The following is a 16,252-nucleotide window of genomic DNA, read 5'->3' as shown; positions in this document are numbered from 1 at the left end:
TTAGTGATTCTTATCCTGATGCCGAAAAAGAAAATGACTTAGTTAAAAAACCCTCTTCAGCCCACGTACATTTTTATCTGCACATTAAACTGTCAGCAGCCTTGCCCACATTTATAGAGAAGGTACACCGGCTGACACGGGAACAGGAGCTTGAGGCCCTGCTGCCACCCCTGGTAGGCCCATGTGAGCTGTGTGGACACTGTTCCCAAGAGCAGCTCCTTCCTCCCTCCCTGCCTCCTTTTACCCCTGGAAGCTGGTGGTTTCCCCAGCTGCTGCAGACAGCGTTGGAGGTGGGGAAGAGCCTGTTTCCTCAGTGAGTACTAATTGCCTGAGAGAATGAACAGACTTTGAAGGGAACCACTTCACATTTTCAAAGAAGTCCTTTGAGCTTCCTGAGAAACGAACCCCCTCCTTTCTGCCATGAATGGCCCTGCAGGGACTCTGAATTCTGTTCCAGCATGAGCCCTGCAAAACCTCTCTCACCTTCCCTGCCTCTGAGGGCCTGTGAGCAGTATGCCCTGTTACCCAAGGAGTTGAAGGGGGGTCTTCAGACAAGAGCTCCCACTGGTGACTGCGCTTGGGCCCTCGGGTCACTGTGCAGGCTGCCAGCGGATTGCGCATTTTGAATCCTGAGGCAGGCCCTCCAGATGGTGGTGAGAGATGAGGCTACCTTGAAACCCCGCAGTACCAGACTCTTCTCTGTGGCACCTGAAGGAGATCCAGACTTTGAACAGGATCAGAGAGGCCTAAGGATGAAAAGCTCTGACACAGCAGTGAGTGGAGCAGAGAACCTGGCAGCGTTTGTGAGGAAGACCTATAGTGCCCAGAAGCGTAGAGGGAGTGAGGAAAAATGGAGGGGTGGCTTGCCAGAGGCCTGGAGAACTGTCACTACCCTTGTGCAGCCAGTTATTGCCCTGGTGATGCACTTTTGCAGCTCCTCCAAGACCAAGGAGGGGCGTTCCAGCTAAAGCTGGGAGTTAGGCGAAGAGGAGGGAAGAGACCTGCAATAGGAAACATGGGGAGTCAGAGGTCAAAGGTGAAGGAGCCTAGCTGGTGATTGGTTGGATTTGTATGGGAGTCTTTTCTGACTGTTGGGGAAAAAAACACCCACAATACCAGCGATGTCAGGAAGGCAGTGGAATCTAGGTGGTGGGGAATTGTTTGCCTCTTTGGAAAAAGTCTGTCACATCAGGCCCTTGGGAGGCTCATCCTGAGAGCTGACGGGTCACAACTTCAACTTGACAAATGAAACTGTGGCATTTCAGTACCAGTAACGTGGCATAGAACACAGTTTGGGGGGCCTTAAATAGGTATTCCAAGTAGTCTGGCTCTGGAGCACTGGCTGTGCTGCTTCTCAGAGGTGGGAAGGGTAATATGGAATTAAATAAGATGTGCACCTGCCACTGTGCTGGGTATTTTATGTATCATGAGCTTTAGTGCTTCCAGAAGCTTCCAAAGGGCCCCTCCGAAGTGCTCTAAATAGATTGCTTTGGTCAGTTTATCTGAAATGGCTATAATTCCTAACAGATAACTTTAACATTCTTTTACAATTAAATAAAGATAATAATTACAGTATTTTTTTTTAATTTTTTAAAAATTTATTTATGATAGTCACACAGAGAGAGAGAGAGAGGCAGAGACACAGGCAGAGGGAGAAGCAGGCTCCATGCACTGGGAGCCCGACGTGGGATTCGATCCCGGGTCTCCAGGATCGCACCCTGGGCCAAAGGCAGGCGCCAAACTGCTGCACCACCCAGGGATCCCTAATTACAGTATTTAATTATATTGCAGGAAGTGTGGATAATAGCAGAAAAGAAAAAACTGTACAACCCAACTCCACATCACAGCCGATGTTACTTTCGCATGTTTCTCTACTGTCCATTTTCTGACTGCCTCTGTATGGTATAAATATAGTTTTGTATTCAACATCACAAACTTTAGTGTTTATCTGAAGTCTTCATAACTATGATTTTGAATTGATGGTATTTTGATTTCTTGGGGATTTTTAATGTGGGAGCATTTGGGGTTCTCAAATACTTATTACATGTAGAGATTTAATGTTTTAAAAGGCCTTTTGGGCTAGACCTCGGCTGTAAAAAAAAATACTCAGCAGCCAAGGTTAATTTTAAAAACTACCTTTGTGTTTCCGTCAACAGGGATCTACCGCACAGAGAAGGATAAAGGCACTCTGTATGAGCTTACGTTCAAAGGGGAGCAGAAGCATGAATTCAGGCGACTTGTCTTGTTTCGACCCTTTGGCCCTATCATGAAAGTAAAACAAGAAAAGCTCAACATGGGCAACACACTCATCAACGTTATCGTGCCACTGGCAAAGCGGGTAGACAAGTTCCGGCAGTTCATGCACAACTTCAGGTCGGTTGGTACATGTTTACCTTCCTCAGTGTGGCATGTGTTAAAATGCTGGTATCATTTCCTGTCATCGCGCTCGTTTCCCCAGCCAAGTACAAAGGCCCCTTTCTCTTCTTGTTCAACTGTTTCCTTCATGTGAAATTATCCTTTGCCTTTCCCTAAAGCAACTAGAAAACTGCCAGACAAGCAGATTTACCTTCCGAAGCAAAAATTCTGAAGGGTGGCTTCTCACCAGGATCTGCAGAAATGGCCTGATGCCTACTGTGTCCAGGGCTAGCTTGGGTTTAGGGTCGGGTTTGAGATACGGCACAGGCCACGCTGCCTCACCAGTGGAGGGAGGCCTCTCCCTGACTCTGGAAGGCCAGCGCCCCCATCACCCGTGGACTTGGCTGGAGGGTGTGTGCCCTCAGCTGCCCAAGTCTGCATGGGCTGTCCTGCTCCTGCAGCTGCTAGGATTGATTGAATCAGCATCCATTTTTTATTCAAACCTACATCTCAGAGATTAAATTTTGAATTATTCCAAGAAGTTTCCAAGTACACGCTTTTATAGCTGCCCAAAAAGAGGGGTTTCTTTTTTTATGATTTTTTAATTTATTCATTTGAGAAAGAGAGAGCACGAGAGTGGGGAGAGGGAGAACCAGACCGTCTGCTGAGCCTGGGAGCCCAACACGGAGCTCCATCCCAGGGCCCTGGGATCATGACCTCAACTGAAGGCAGACGCTTAACTGACTGAGCCACCCAGGCACCCTGTGAGGGTTTGTTTTCAGATGCAGTAATGTAGTTTTTACGTATGTATCTTGAAGCCCTTTATGTGCGGTATCAGCTTTTATAAGCTATCATGGCTAACATTCATATCACCGGTCACCGGTGTAGCTAGGTAAGCTAACTTACCTAGCTAGCTTATTATAAAGATAAAAGTTATATATGTCTAATTATAAATCTTGAAAGATAACTTATTTTTATGTTTTTTTATGTTTTTTAAAGATTTTATTTATTTGAGTGAGTGCACATGAATGAGGGGAGAGATAGTGGGAGAGGGAGAAGCAGACTCCTCGCTGACCTGTAAATCATGGCCCTGAAATCCTGACCTGAGCTGAAATCAAAAGTTGGATACTTAATGGACTGAGGCACCCAGGCGCCGTTCACATTTACTTTTAATCTTTTATCATTAAATTCACATTGTAAAAAGCCAGTAATGCTGTGTAAGGGTGTGGGTTGATACTTCTCAAAATTTTAGGTGCAGTCTTTTTAAGATTTTTACATTTGAAGGGGAACTCTTATCTAAATAAATTTTAGGGTATCCCTGGGTGGCGCAGCGGTTTGGCGCCTGCCTTTGGCCCAGGGCGTGATCCTGGAGACCTGGGATCGAATCCCACATCAGGCTCCCGGTGCATGGAGCCTACTTCTCCCTCTGCCTGTGTCTCTGCCTCTCTCTCTCTGTGTGTGTGACTATCATAAATAAATAAAAATTAAAAAAATAAAAAATAAAATCTTTAAAAAAATAAATAAATAAATAAATTTTAGGGCCAGAATCCAATAGTCTCAGAAGAGACCTTTGGCAGTCACCTGGTCTGCTCCTCCCTTAGTTCAGGATCCCTCCAGAGCATCCTTGACGTTCAGTACTCTGTACAACACATGTGCGTGTGTGCCAGGTAACTGCCTCCTTCACTGGGCAGGCTGCTCTGTTGTTGAGCAACTCCAGATAGAAAACTTGCTATTCTTTGGATCTGTCGTCCACCTCCCTGTAATTCATACCCAGTGGGTCTAGTTCTAGCCTCTAAGGAAATGACTGAACAAATCCATTCCGTCTTGGACATCATAGCCTCTCAGACCTATAAAGACAGCCATCACAATGCCCATTGTCTTTCCTTCCCCAGGTTTAGGAGTTGGGCCTTATATTGTGACCTCATGCAGAGTAGGGCAGGCTGATCTTGTCATCTGTTCCCAGTTTGTAGATGCTCTGTTGGGCACCATCACTCCAGTGTCAACAGTGTTCTCTAGCTCCAGTAGTGAAGTGTGTCTGTGGAACTTTGGCTTCTTGCAGCCTTCCTTTGGTGTCTCTGTGTCCCCTGCCTTCTCTTTGGGATGGCAGGGTGCTGCTGGTTGATCAAGCATGATTTCCCAAGAAGGACTAAACCTGTGGTCGGCACTAGGCGTTAAGTCAAAGCATTGCTTCCAGCGGTGGGTAGGCCCATTTCTAGTTTGTAGTAAGTTTCTTTGGCTAGGAAGCTGCCTAGAGCTTGCCAGATTAAGGGCCAGGAGATTTGCATCAGCTGGTCATGAAGGCCAGTCACTGAGCCTGCTGAGCTTGGCAAGGTCGTGCTTACACTGAAGCAGTGTCTGCCTGGTCCTTTGTAGGGCTCTGTGGCCCCGGGGTAGCAGGATTCTCTAGGTTATATATGATTGGCTATTGCCTTAGTGTCATAAGGATTGCATGTATTTAACAATAGGACTAAAACTAGAGGGGAAATATTGTTGAGAAAGGTAAAATGGGGGTACCTGGGTGGCTCAGTGGTTGAGTGTCTGCCTTTGGCTCAGGTTGTGATCCTGGGGTCCTGGGATTGAGTCCTACATGGGGATCCCTGTGAGGAGCCTGTTCTCCCTCTGCCTATGTCTCTGATCTCTCTGTCTCATGAATAAATAAAATCTTAAAAAAAAAAAAGAAAGAAAAGAAAAAGGTAAAATGACTAGCTTGCCAGTCTCCAAAATTCAGATGGTGAAATGAAATGTAATGTTAGTTAATGTTTTAAAAACCAGTAAAATGTCTGCTGTGGCACAGAGGCAGGAGAAGGTGGGTGGGAAGGTTTACTACTTAGGTAGGATATTTGGAAGGCCTATGTGTGCTCGACACTCGACCAGGCAAGAAGATGAGTTCTAGAGGTGGTGTCTGTATTCGTGTGGCCTTAAAGCTCCTGGAACAGAGCTGGGAGCTGCAGCAGAAGTAAAAGTAAGGGGCAATGGGTCACAAAGAAAGCTACTCAGGACAGAGGACACTAGAGCAGAAGCTGGTGGGGAGTCTGTATGTTAGGGGTTTCTGAGTGTGTTGGGTCTCTGCAAAAATGGAATAAGAAAGGGTATGCAAACTTGAGAGGATTTAATTCTGTGGCATTTCACATCAGCCAGCAGAGAACGGACTGTTCAGTGTATGGCAACTCATCAAACAGCAGAAAATATTAAATTCTTACTGCATACCAAAACTCAGAGTAAACGCTGGTCCATTAAATAATTAAATAGAATTAATACAAACCTAAAAGTATTGGAAAAAAATACAAGGGTCTATTATTAAATATTTGACCTTGTCTTTATGAAATCCCTTCTTTTACAAGATTAGCAGATATTGACTCTGGCTGGGACCTCAAATGGCATGATGAATGACTTTTGTTTTCTTCTTTTGAATTCTGTTTTGTAAATTTTTATGTAGTTGCCATATGTTTTATGTTTTGTTTAAAAATTCAACAGAAGATATTTTTGGCCACTATAATTTAAATGTGGATTTTTAATTTGTGAAAGAGATGTATAGCTTTATACAATATTTAAATAATACAGAACACAAGGAATGAATTATTTAAAAATCCACTCCTTGCCCTGCCTCCCCAAATTAGCCATTTTTAACATTAATTGAACTGTATCATAGGTACTTTTCTTTGAATATATGCAGATAGAAGAATAACTTGCTAGCTAGAAATTCTTTAATACAACATGAGTTATACTAGATACTGTTTTTAATTGAAGAACTACATTTTTACCTGACTCAATTTATAGAAGTGAATCTGAAGTATAATCTGAAGAAATTGCTGATCTTTAAGAAAACATTTCTCTACTGTGAGAGAGTATAAGTTCTGAAGAGATCCCTCTAAGATTACCTTTTTTGCGAGAGAAAGCACGCACAAAGTGCATGGGGAGGAGATGCAGAGGGAGGGAGACTCCTAAGCAGCTCTGTGCCCAGTGTGGAGCCCAGTGCATGGGGCTCAGTCTTACAACCCTGAGATCATGACCTGAGCCTAAACCAAGAGTTGGATGCTTCCCCAGATGAGCCACCCAGGTGCCTCTGAGATCCCTCTAAAATTAAAAAAAAAAAAAAAAAAGATTTTGCATAACAGGAAATATTGGAATTATTGTGTATTTTTTGCTGCATATTCTCACTTTAGACTGGATTGAGAGAAAAGTCACCCCAAGAAGAGGAAGTCAGCATGGTCATTCTTTCTCCCTCTCCCGCCTACCATCCTCCAGGGTGTTGGCTGTCTACTACTTTTACCCTGTCAGGGTTGCAGCCTTTGTGTTCTGCTCTGTGGCTTCAGAGTCTGTATGTACATTGCATGGACCCATCAGCAGCCCTCTGACAACAGTGGCTGCAGCCCAGAGGTCTTGCATAGTTAGAATCCATGGAGAGAATTTTTTTTTAATAATAAATTTATTTTTTATTGGTGTTCAGTTTGCCAACATACAGAATAACACCCAGTGCTCATCCCGTCAAGTGCCCCCCTTAGTGCCCGCCAACCAGTCACTCCCACCCCCCCCTCCCCTTCCACCACCCCTAGTTCATTTCCCAGAGTTAGGAGTCTTCCATGTTCTGTCTCCCTTTCTGATATTTCCTACCCATTTCTTCTCCTTTCCCCTCTATTCCCTGTCACTATTATTTATATTCCCCAAATGAATGAGAAATTTTTTTCAAGAAGGGTCGTGAGTGCTTGAGAGTGGAGAGTCTACTCACAGTCATTTTGATTTAAGGATAACTTGGTGGGCTTACCATTCTTGGGCACACTTTCTTTCCTGGGAGTTTGGAGACATTCTTCTGGCATCTGATGATGCCATAGAGAAATGTGAGGACAAGTTTACTTGGTCTCTCTTAAGAATGACTGGCTTTTGCCTGAGTGCCTGAAGAATTCCTCCGAGTGTTGAATCATAGTAGCTTCATCAGGATATGTCTCATCACCGTGTCTGTTATTCTCGCTCATATTTTTCCTATGTTTAATTGAGTTTTCTATTTTGCTTTGTGGATTCTTTCATGTCAGGAAAATTTTTTGGTGTTTTAATTATGCATTAGCTTCTATTTCTTAATGCCTACTCTTTTAGCTGCTCTCACATAAGGCTTTCCTTGAGATGAGCAATTTGATTTTCAGATGCATCTATTCTGTCCCATGCTGTGTTTAGTTTAGTACTTCTGTGTGTTTGGGCTGCATCTTATTTTCTCAGCACAGAGTGTGCCTTTTAATTTTTTTTTTTGTCATTTCTTCTTGGATTATCTTTTTTATTGAATTCACATTTTTATTAAGGAATTGTGAAATGTATAAGATATTTTCTTCTGTTTGAATTGTATTTTCTTTCAGACTGGGTTTTTCATTTACTGTTGAATGCTATTGCTTTCTTACTTCTTTCTTCCTTTAGTTTTGATACTGTTCTTGAGACACGGTTGCTGTGAGGTAGCTCTTTATCTTCCTTCTGCCTGGCGCACAGAGGGCTACTCAGACTGTTCCCTCTGACCTTGTAGGGGATGGATTCTCCCTGGCTGCCTTCCTGTCTTGATGGAGAACTGTCTGTGTCCCACTCCTGGCTGTATTCTGAGGGCAGGGGATTTATTGTTCTATTCACTTTATTTATAGTCTCCAGGAACAGAGGGAGGAGAGCAGGAACTCAGTGGAGGCTTTGTGTGACCTTCATTGGAGGTTCCTAATTCCCGTGGCTTTTCTGCACCCTGGCATGGATATGCGCTGTGCTAGGCTCACTCTGTCTAGTGGTGGATGAGTCTTTGTCCTGAGGAGAGGATGATTTGGCTCTCACAACTGGCCCTCAGTGAAGGACTGAGGCCTGAAACATCAATCAGCCTCGTGAATTTACTTCTCTTACCTGTACCTGTTGTCTTCAGCAGCTCATTCCACCCCCACAAATCAAAAAGAGGAAAGAAGATAAGGTTTTGGCCTTCTGTTTAATGATTGGCTGTGTGTGTGTGTGTGTGTGTTGCAAAGGGTACATAGAAGATGCTTCAACTGAGTGTCAGCATCGCCCATCCCTTCTCCTCTTTCCACTCTTAAGAAGGATCTTGATAAAAAATAAAAATAAAAAAAGAAGGATCTTGATTATGATCATCTTTTTTCCTTTGCTTCTGCCCACCCCCTATTATTTGCAGGGGTTCGTTCATAAACTATAATGAGGATAGTCCTACTGTCCCTCTCTACTTCCCACATAAGGTGAAGAGACCACATACTCCACTGTGGTTCTTCCTTCACCAGGATCCTGAATTGGGATTTGGGCCCTGTCTCCCCCAGACCAGCCGTTCCCCTGGGCCACGTTCTCTCTGCCTGGGTGGCTTCTCCCAGTCTCCTGGAGGGAGTGACTGGAGGTGGGAGCCACATGAGGCAAAAATACAATCTTCTGTGTCTTCCACTGTCTTCTTGTCTTCCATGTGAAGATTATGTGCTGTTTGTTGGTCATTTATTAGTAGCAAGACTTGCCATTTGCCACTATTTTTGGTACAGGGTTTGCAATGATCAGTTTGAGATTAATGTATTTAAAACGTTATCCTTCCAGTGCATGTCCTTTGAAATGTAGACACTCTTTGTCCTGATGGCATTTGAATGAGGGATTTTTTACAAGTTGCTTTATATAGCTGGCTTTAGTATTTCCTGTAAATTCAAAGTACCTTCCAGATGGGTTCTCTTGCAGCTCTGACACTGGTTATTACAGATAGATTTAGGGTTTTGTTTTATTTTTCACTTCAGCATCAGTTTGCTAACTATTCACCTACAAAGGAGCCAAATGGCTAGGAATTATAACAAATATGCCTTCTTAGACAATAGAAATAGATGTAGAACCTGGAATTCCCCAGAGAGAATGGCCCCCTAGGGAAGACTAGGTCAGAGAAATCAGCTTACTAAGGTGATGGCCAGGCATGGGTACAATCTGCAGGGAACCAAAGACCAAGTTTTTATATTCCAGAACTCTGTCAGGGCCAGGCCCTGGGGACGGAATTGATTCCTGGGTACATGGAGTATATGAACTAAGATATTTATTCTCATTATTATTTGAGTCATCTTAACTAATCCTAAAAATTATTTGTGTCGGGACGCCTGGGTGGCTTAGCGGTTGAGCGTCTGCCTTTGGCTCAGGGCGTGATCCCGGGGTCCTGGGATCAAGTCCCACGTCGGGCTCCCTGCATGGAGCCTGCTTCTCCCTCTGCCTGTGTCTCTGCCTCTCTCTCTATCTCTCTGTCTCTCATGAATAAATAAATAAAAATTTTTAAAAAAATTATTTGTGTCTATAGAAAAATACCAATTTAACAAAACCATTTTTATAAAGGTCACTAACAAAGACACTTACCAACAATGCAGAATGGAGGACAGGTAAACCTGGAAGCCAGAACTAAGGGGTAACCATTGCAGATTGTCAAAAATGCCAGCTCTGAACTTCCTGGCAGACAAAGGGACAAGGGGAAGACTCGGGCTGGTTTATTTCAGCCTTCAGTAAGGAAAAGAAGGCGAAAAGCTTTCTCCCAGCACTAGACCTGAAAGACCTTTATTGGAGAGGTAGAGGTCATTAAATAAGAGGTAATCCTAAGATTTACAAGAAATAACAAAGCTAAAGCTATCGTATTGTCCTCTCCAGGAGCAGGAAGGCAGCTGGCAGGAGCAGCCTGGAGCTCTGGTCTGGCTACTGTGGGGGGTACTTTGTGGTGCCATCGTTGTTCATCGTTGTTCACAAGAGATGGCTTTTTAAAAACTCTGGCAGGCCGGATCTCTGTGCTGTGTGTGGTCCTGGCCCGTGGGGCACCCTCAGTCCCCAGGAGCTGTGTCATCTCCCTTGGGGCACCCTCAGTCCCCAGGAGCTGTGTCATCTCCCGTGAATGCCCCATGGACCTCTGGTGGGTCTGGAGGACCATCATTCAGATCCCTTTACCTGTAGCCAGAAATAGGAGTGCATCTGGGTGAGCTTGCTTAAAATCAAGCCTTGTTTTGATGCTCCCCCTTTGCCCAACAGCATATTAACTTAAATCTACCCCCTCCTCTCCTGCTCTACTTCTTTTTTTTTTTTTTTTAATCACCTAATTTGCCTTTGAAACTATTCTCACGTTTGCTTTTCTGGCTGTCTGGTTTCCCTTGGTTTCGGTGTTGTAGGTCTCAACTAGTCAGTTGTTTCCTGGTGTAGTTTGTGATAGCAGGAAGAAACCCATAATAACAAAGCTATAGATTGCCTCTGTGTCCTTATCTCTGAGCCTCTCCCAGAAAAAAAATATATATATTTTTATGCAAATGATGTTTCTATGATTTCTAGAGTCTTTCCCAGTTCAAGTTTGCTTGATTTTTATTTTGACTACTTCCAGCTGGTCTGTGAACCCTTTTTCATGTTGCTAGGATTCTCCTCAGACTTTGGTAGTTAATTTTGTTTTAATGTTCTTTCTTTCCTTCTTCTGACTTTTCTCTCATCCCTCCCAACGCATTTATGGTATTTTCAGACAGGATCAGGGACATCTTTTACTTAAATTTTCTTTAGTGATATTTTAATCCTTTTTCTGCCTAGAACTGTTGAGATGTTTCTGGAGATTTCTGAATTTTTTTAAAAACAATGACTATGGATTGCAGAAACTGAACTGAGCCCTGAGGATAGGGCTAAACTGGCATAACAGGAAGACCTTAGGTCATCATCACATAGAGCATTGTGGTTGAGATAGGGCCCTGGTTGTCTGTTTTTCAAAAGGAAAACTAATGTAGTTTCCACAGTATCTTTTTCCCTCCCACTTAGGCCCCTCTCCCTCTCCCACGGGCCCTTTCTCTATACCCATGTGGCACCCAGGAAAGTTTTATGGTTCATATATCTAAGAAACACTAATTTCCATCATTCACCTTATTCAGAGAAAAGTTTCTATTTGGGGACCTTGTAGAAGGTGTTTCTTCTTTTGTTTGAGCCACAGATTATGTGAAAACATCTACCCAAGAGTAGGAAATGGTCAATTGGAAATGAATCCGTTTGCTCTTCTGAAATGGGCAACCAGGAAAGTGAGTCATGATTGCTTGGTTGAGAGTCAAAAATCAGTCTCATTGCTTAACACCGATTGGGCTAGTCAAGCAATGGAATCCAGGAATTCTGCTCAGGGCTAGGGGAGGGGGAAAGGAACCACCAAACCAAAAAAAGAATATTATTTTTTAAAACCAAATGTCAGGAGGCCCCAGTCGCTCTCCCTTCCCTTTTCAGTTGGTACCTGTTCCTCCTGTCTAGTGTCTTTTGGCTATAAGCAGTTTCCTTCTGTTGTCATTGTAGACTGTAGGTAACATTTGGAAGCCAATGGGTCATTCCGTATATATTATCTCGTTTGCACAGGACATAATTAAAAGTAAATAATAGACTTCTCATCCCTGATATATTTGAGTAGAAAGTTGACTTGGGAAAGAATGGTGATATAATTTCCTGGCATCTGTGCTTCTTTAGCCAAGAAAACCCTTTCTCTGCTTCTCTCACCTGCGTGGAGCCTACTCACCTGTTAGGGCTCAGCTTGGATACTCCCTCTTCCTTGAGACCCCTCTCCCTCCTCTCAAATCTTCCCAGTCTCTGGGCTTGATACACCTCTGGATCTTTGCTGCAGATAATCTATCTGTCCTTACTTTCTTTAGCTGTCCATTCCTTCCAGTACACTGGTCCCTGAGGCAGGTAGGGTGACCAGTTGTACCAGTTTGCTTGGGACTGAAAAGTTTCCTGGGATACCAGTGCTAAAACTTGGAGAATCCCAAGCCGACCTAAGTGGTTGGTCCCCCTCACAGGCACCATAAATAATTATATTTTAAAGTCTTTTTTTTAAGATTTTATTTATTTATTCATGAAAGACACAGAGAGAGAGAGAGAGAGAGAGAGAGAGAGAGAGAGAGAGAGAGGCAGAGATACAGGCAGAGGGAGAAGTAGGCTCCATGCTGGGAGCCTGATGTGGGACTTGATCCTGGGTCTCCAGGATCACACCCTGGGCCAAAGGCAGACGCCAAACCGCTGAGCCACCGAGGGATCCTCAAAATCTTATTCCAATAAGAGTACTGCATTGTACCACAAAGTTGCTCAGTAAATATATTTGAATCTGTGTTTCCATAGGCCGCTTAGCCCGAGGTATAAAAACAGCTACTGCTAATTATATAAAAATACAATTTTCCAGGGCACCTGGGTGGCTCAGTGGTTGAGTGTCTGCCTTCCGTTCAGGTCATGGTCCCAGGGTTCTGGGATCAAGTCCTGCATCGGGCTCCCTGCACGGAGCCTGCTTCTCCCTCTGCCTATGTCTCTGCCTCTCTCTGTGTCTCTCATGAACAAATAAAAAAAATCTTAAAACACAATTTTCTTTCTCTGTCTCTGTCACCTTCTGTGGCAAGACGTCCAGCCTTTTGTGCCCTCCTGGTCTTTCTAGGAATCCTCAGGAATGTTTCACATATGCTCAAATACAAGTTCAGCTTCCACTGACTAACCCAGGCATCAGCTGCCTGATGCCCACACACTGCTTCTGACAACAGCCAAAGTCATTGGCACTTGCTAATACCACAGAGGCTGCCAGTGCCGCCTGCATGGTGCCAACACCACCACATTAACTCCCTAGAGGTCCTGGCTGGAGCTCCTAATACCCCCTCATAATCATGTTTTCTGTAAAGAGAGCCTTTCTGTGTTTTCTGCAGCCCCATTTCTCTCTAGAACTTCCCCGTGAGTCTATAGGAGCCAACTATAGAGCAGGACAAATCCTGGGGATGTGTGTTTTCAGAGTCTTGCACCCCTCTGACAACTCTGGTGTTTTACTGAACCTGATTCTTCCGTAAGATAGTAGTTCTGGCCAGGGTGGGTATTTTGTACCCTCTGCCCTGGCACATTTGGTAAGGTCTGAAGACCTTTTTGCTTGTCACAACTGAGTGGGGCCTTGGGAGTGTTACTGACATCCAGCAGGTAGAGGCCAGAGATACTGCAAGACATCCTGCAATGCGCAGGACAGCTCCTCCCACAGTAGGGAATTCTCTGGTCCAAAATGTCAGTGGTATGAGGTTGAGAAACCCTACTTTAGGATGTGTTTTCTCCCTGGGAATCCAGCGCTTCCTCCAAATAGGCCTTGGGTTCCCCCAGCCCCAAGTCTACCAGATGGCTCAGTCCCATCTGACTGGTCCCATCAAGAATGCAAATTAAACAGTCCTTCCTCATGGCCAGTTTACATTTGGAGTGTTGTTGAGGCTTCTTCCATCCTCCTCCAGGTCACACAAACCCATCCAGCTCTAGAGTCCTAGACTGGCAAGACCCAATGCTGTGAGATTTCATAAGTACGTCCTTCACCCTGCCAAGGTAACCTGAGGTATACAAGTACTAGGCTGGTCCTTAGGAAGCCTGGATCACGTGCCTGGCTACCTCCACAGCTCGGGCAGATCATGGGAGCTTCTTTCCGTATCTCTGGACGGAGTGTGTAAACAATGGTCAAGTAGCTCTTTCCACAGTGCATTTGTCCGGCTTAGCAACAGAACTCAAAGACCATGATATGCTTTCTGTCTCCTGAGAAATAAAAATGCAACTGTAAAAGTGACTGCTATACATGTTTTCTGACTGGAAATATATCTTAATTAGTCCCTGTATTCTGTGGCACAGTATCCTCAGGGGGAAGGAACTGTTTGTTTTCCCAGAAAAAAAAAATATATCTTAAAAAGACAAAGTCTTTGTGGGTTGCCATTTTGTTTTGTTGATGGTTCCTTTTGCTGTGCAAAAGCTTTTTATTTTGTTGAAGTCCCAATGGTTTAATTTTGCTTTTGTTTCCGTGGCCTCAGGAGACATATCTAGAAAAATGTTTCTACGGGCAGTACCAAAGAAATTGCCACCTGTGTTTTCTTCTAAGAATTTTATGGTTTCAGGTCTCACGTTTAGGTCTTTCATCCATTTTGAGTGTACTTTTGTGTGTGGTGTAAAAAAGTAGTCCAGTTTAATTCTTCTGCATGTGGCTGGTCCAGTTTTCTCAATACCATTTGTTGAAAAGACTGTCTTTTTTCCATTAGATATTCTTTCTTGCTTTGTCAAAGATGAATTGACCATATAATCATGGGTTTATTTCTGGCCTCTATTCTGTTTCATTGATCTATGGGTTTGCTTTTGTGCCAGGACCATACTGCTTTGATGATCACAGCTTTGTAGTACAGCTTGAAGTCTGGAATTGTACCTCCAGCTTTGTTGTTCTTTCTCAAGATTACTTTGGCTATTTGTGGTTCCACACATATCTTAATATTATTTGTTCTAGTTTTATGAAAAATGCTCTTGGTATTTTGATAGGGATTGCATTAAATATATAGATTGCTTTGGGTAGTATGGACATTTTAAGAATACTAGTTTTCTTCCTATCTGTGAGCATAGACTATCTTTCCATTTGTTTGTGTCATCTTTGACTTCTTTCTTTAATGTTTTATAGTTTTGGAAGTATAGTTCTTTCACCATCTTGGTTAAGTTTATTCCTAGATATATATTTTTGGCACAATTGTGAATGGGTTTGTTAATTTCTTTTTCTGCTACATTATAGTGTATAGAAAGAAACATGACAGATTGCTTTATATTAACTTTATATCCTGTGATTTTACTGAATTCATTTATTAGAAGATATTTGCCAAAGACATATTTTGTAAGGGGTTAATACCCAAAAGACATATGGAAATTATACAACTCAACTCCAGAAAAACAAATAATCTGACCCAAAAATGGGCAGAGGACCTGCATAGAGATTTTTCTAAAGAAAACATACAGATGGCCAATTGACACATGAAAAGATGCTCAGCATCGCTAATCATCAAGGAAATGCAAATCAGCACAATGAGATATCACCTTACACCTTTAGAATGGCTAAAATAAAATACATAAGAAACAACAAGTATTGGTAAGGGTGTGAAGAAAAAGGAACCCTCGTGCACTGTTGGTGGGAATGCAAATTGGTGCAGCCACTTTGGAAAACAATATGGAGGTTCCTCCAAAACTTAAAAATAGAATTACCATATGGCCCAGTAATTCTACTTCTGGATATTTACCCAAAGAAAACAAAGATAGTAATTCAAAAAGATACATGCACCCCTATAGTTATTGCAGCATTATTTATGATAGCCAAATTATGGAAACGACCAAATGTCCATCCATAGATGAGTGTGGATAAAGATGTGATATATATATGTATATATATGTGTGTGTGTGTGTATGTATATATATATATATATATACACACACACACAATGGACTATCATTCAGCCATTAAAAAAGAATGAGATCTTGCCATTTGTAGCAACATGGATGGACCTAGAGAATGGTATGCTGAGTGAAATAAGTCAGAGAAAAATAAATACCACATGGCTTCACTCATATGTGGAAGTAACAAAACAAATGAAAATCGAGACAAGCAAAAAAGCCCAAGCAGACTCTTAAATATAGGAAACAAACTGGTGGTTGCCAGAGGGGAGGTCGAGGAAGAGGATGAAGTAGGTGAAGGAGATTAGGAAAACACTCATCATGATGAGTACTGAATAATGTACAGAATTGCTGGATCATTTGAAACTATGTAACTATGTTAATTATACTTCAATTGAAAAAGAAGAAGAAAAAAAAGAAGGTCTTTGTGAAGAAACAGAATTTTTAGGCTTCTAGATTGAGATGTTAGAATGACCACGAAGGATTGTGGAGCTAATACAAAGCATCCATGTGAAATGAAGAGCTTTCCTGAAGAGTTCTTAGGAAGTTGGGTTTCCCTGAGATTCACTCCATACTCTTTGTTACAGCCCTACCATGGTTGTTACAGAGACATGCTACCAAGGGCACCAACATTGGCTCGAAGGAACCAGGCACAAATAATCACACCAAAACACACACATCTTCATGTGCATAGTCACCCACATACACACTCTTTCCTCGCACACTTCATTCCAGG

The 16,252-nt window shown here is 43.0% G+C and overlaps 1 protein-coding gene across 27 annotated transcripts in view; it reads left to right on the top strand.

Moving 5' to 3' along the window:
• CSGALNACT1 (chondroitin sulfate N-acetylgalactosaminyltransferase 1) overlaps positions 1–16,252 on the top strand; it is a 327,304-nt gene that overhangs the window by 280,542 nt on the left and 30,510 nt on the right. For all 27 annotated transcript variants that reach the window (XM_038559883.1, XM_038559873.1, XM_038559866.1 and 24 more), the window contains one exon: positions 2,157–2,373. In XM_038559883.1, the coding sequence (XP_038415811.1) occupies positions 2,157–2,373 (217 nt within the window). The remainder of the gene's footprint in view (positions 1–2,156; positions 2,374–16,252) is intronic.

The sequence above is a fragment of the Canis lupus genome, chromosome 16 (genome assembly GCF_011100685.1).
Source record: "Canis lupus familiaris isolate Mischka breed German Shepherd chromosome 16, alternate assembly UU_Cfam_GSD_1.0, whole genome shotgun sequence".
Classification (NCBI taxonomy): Eukaryota; Metazoa; Chordata; class Mammalia; order Carnivora; family Canidae; genus Canis; species Canis lupus.
This window is presented reverse-complemented; position numbering and strand designations above follow the sequence as displayed.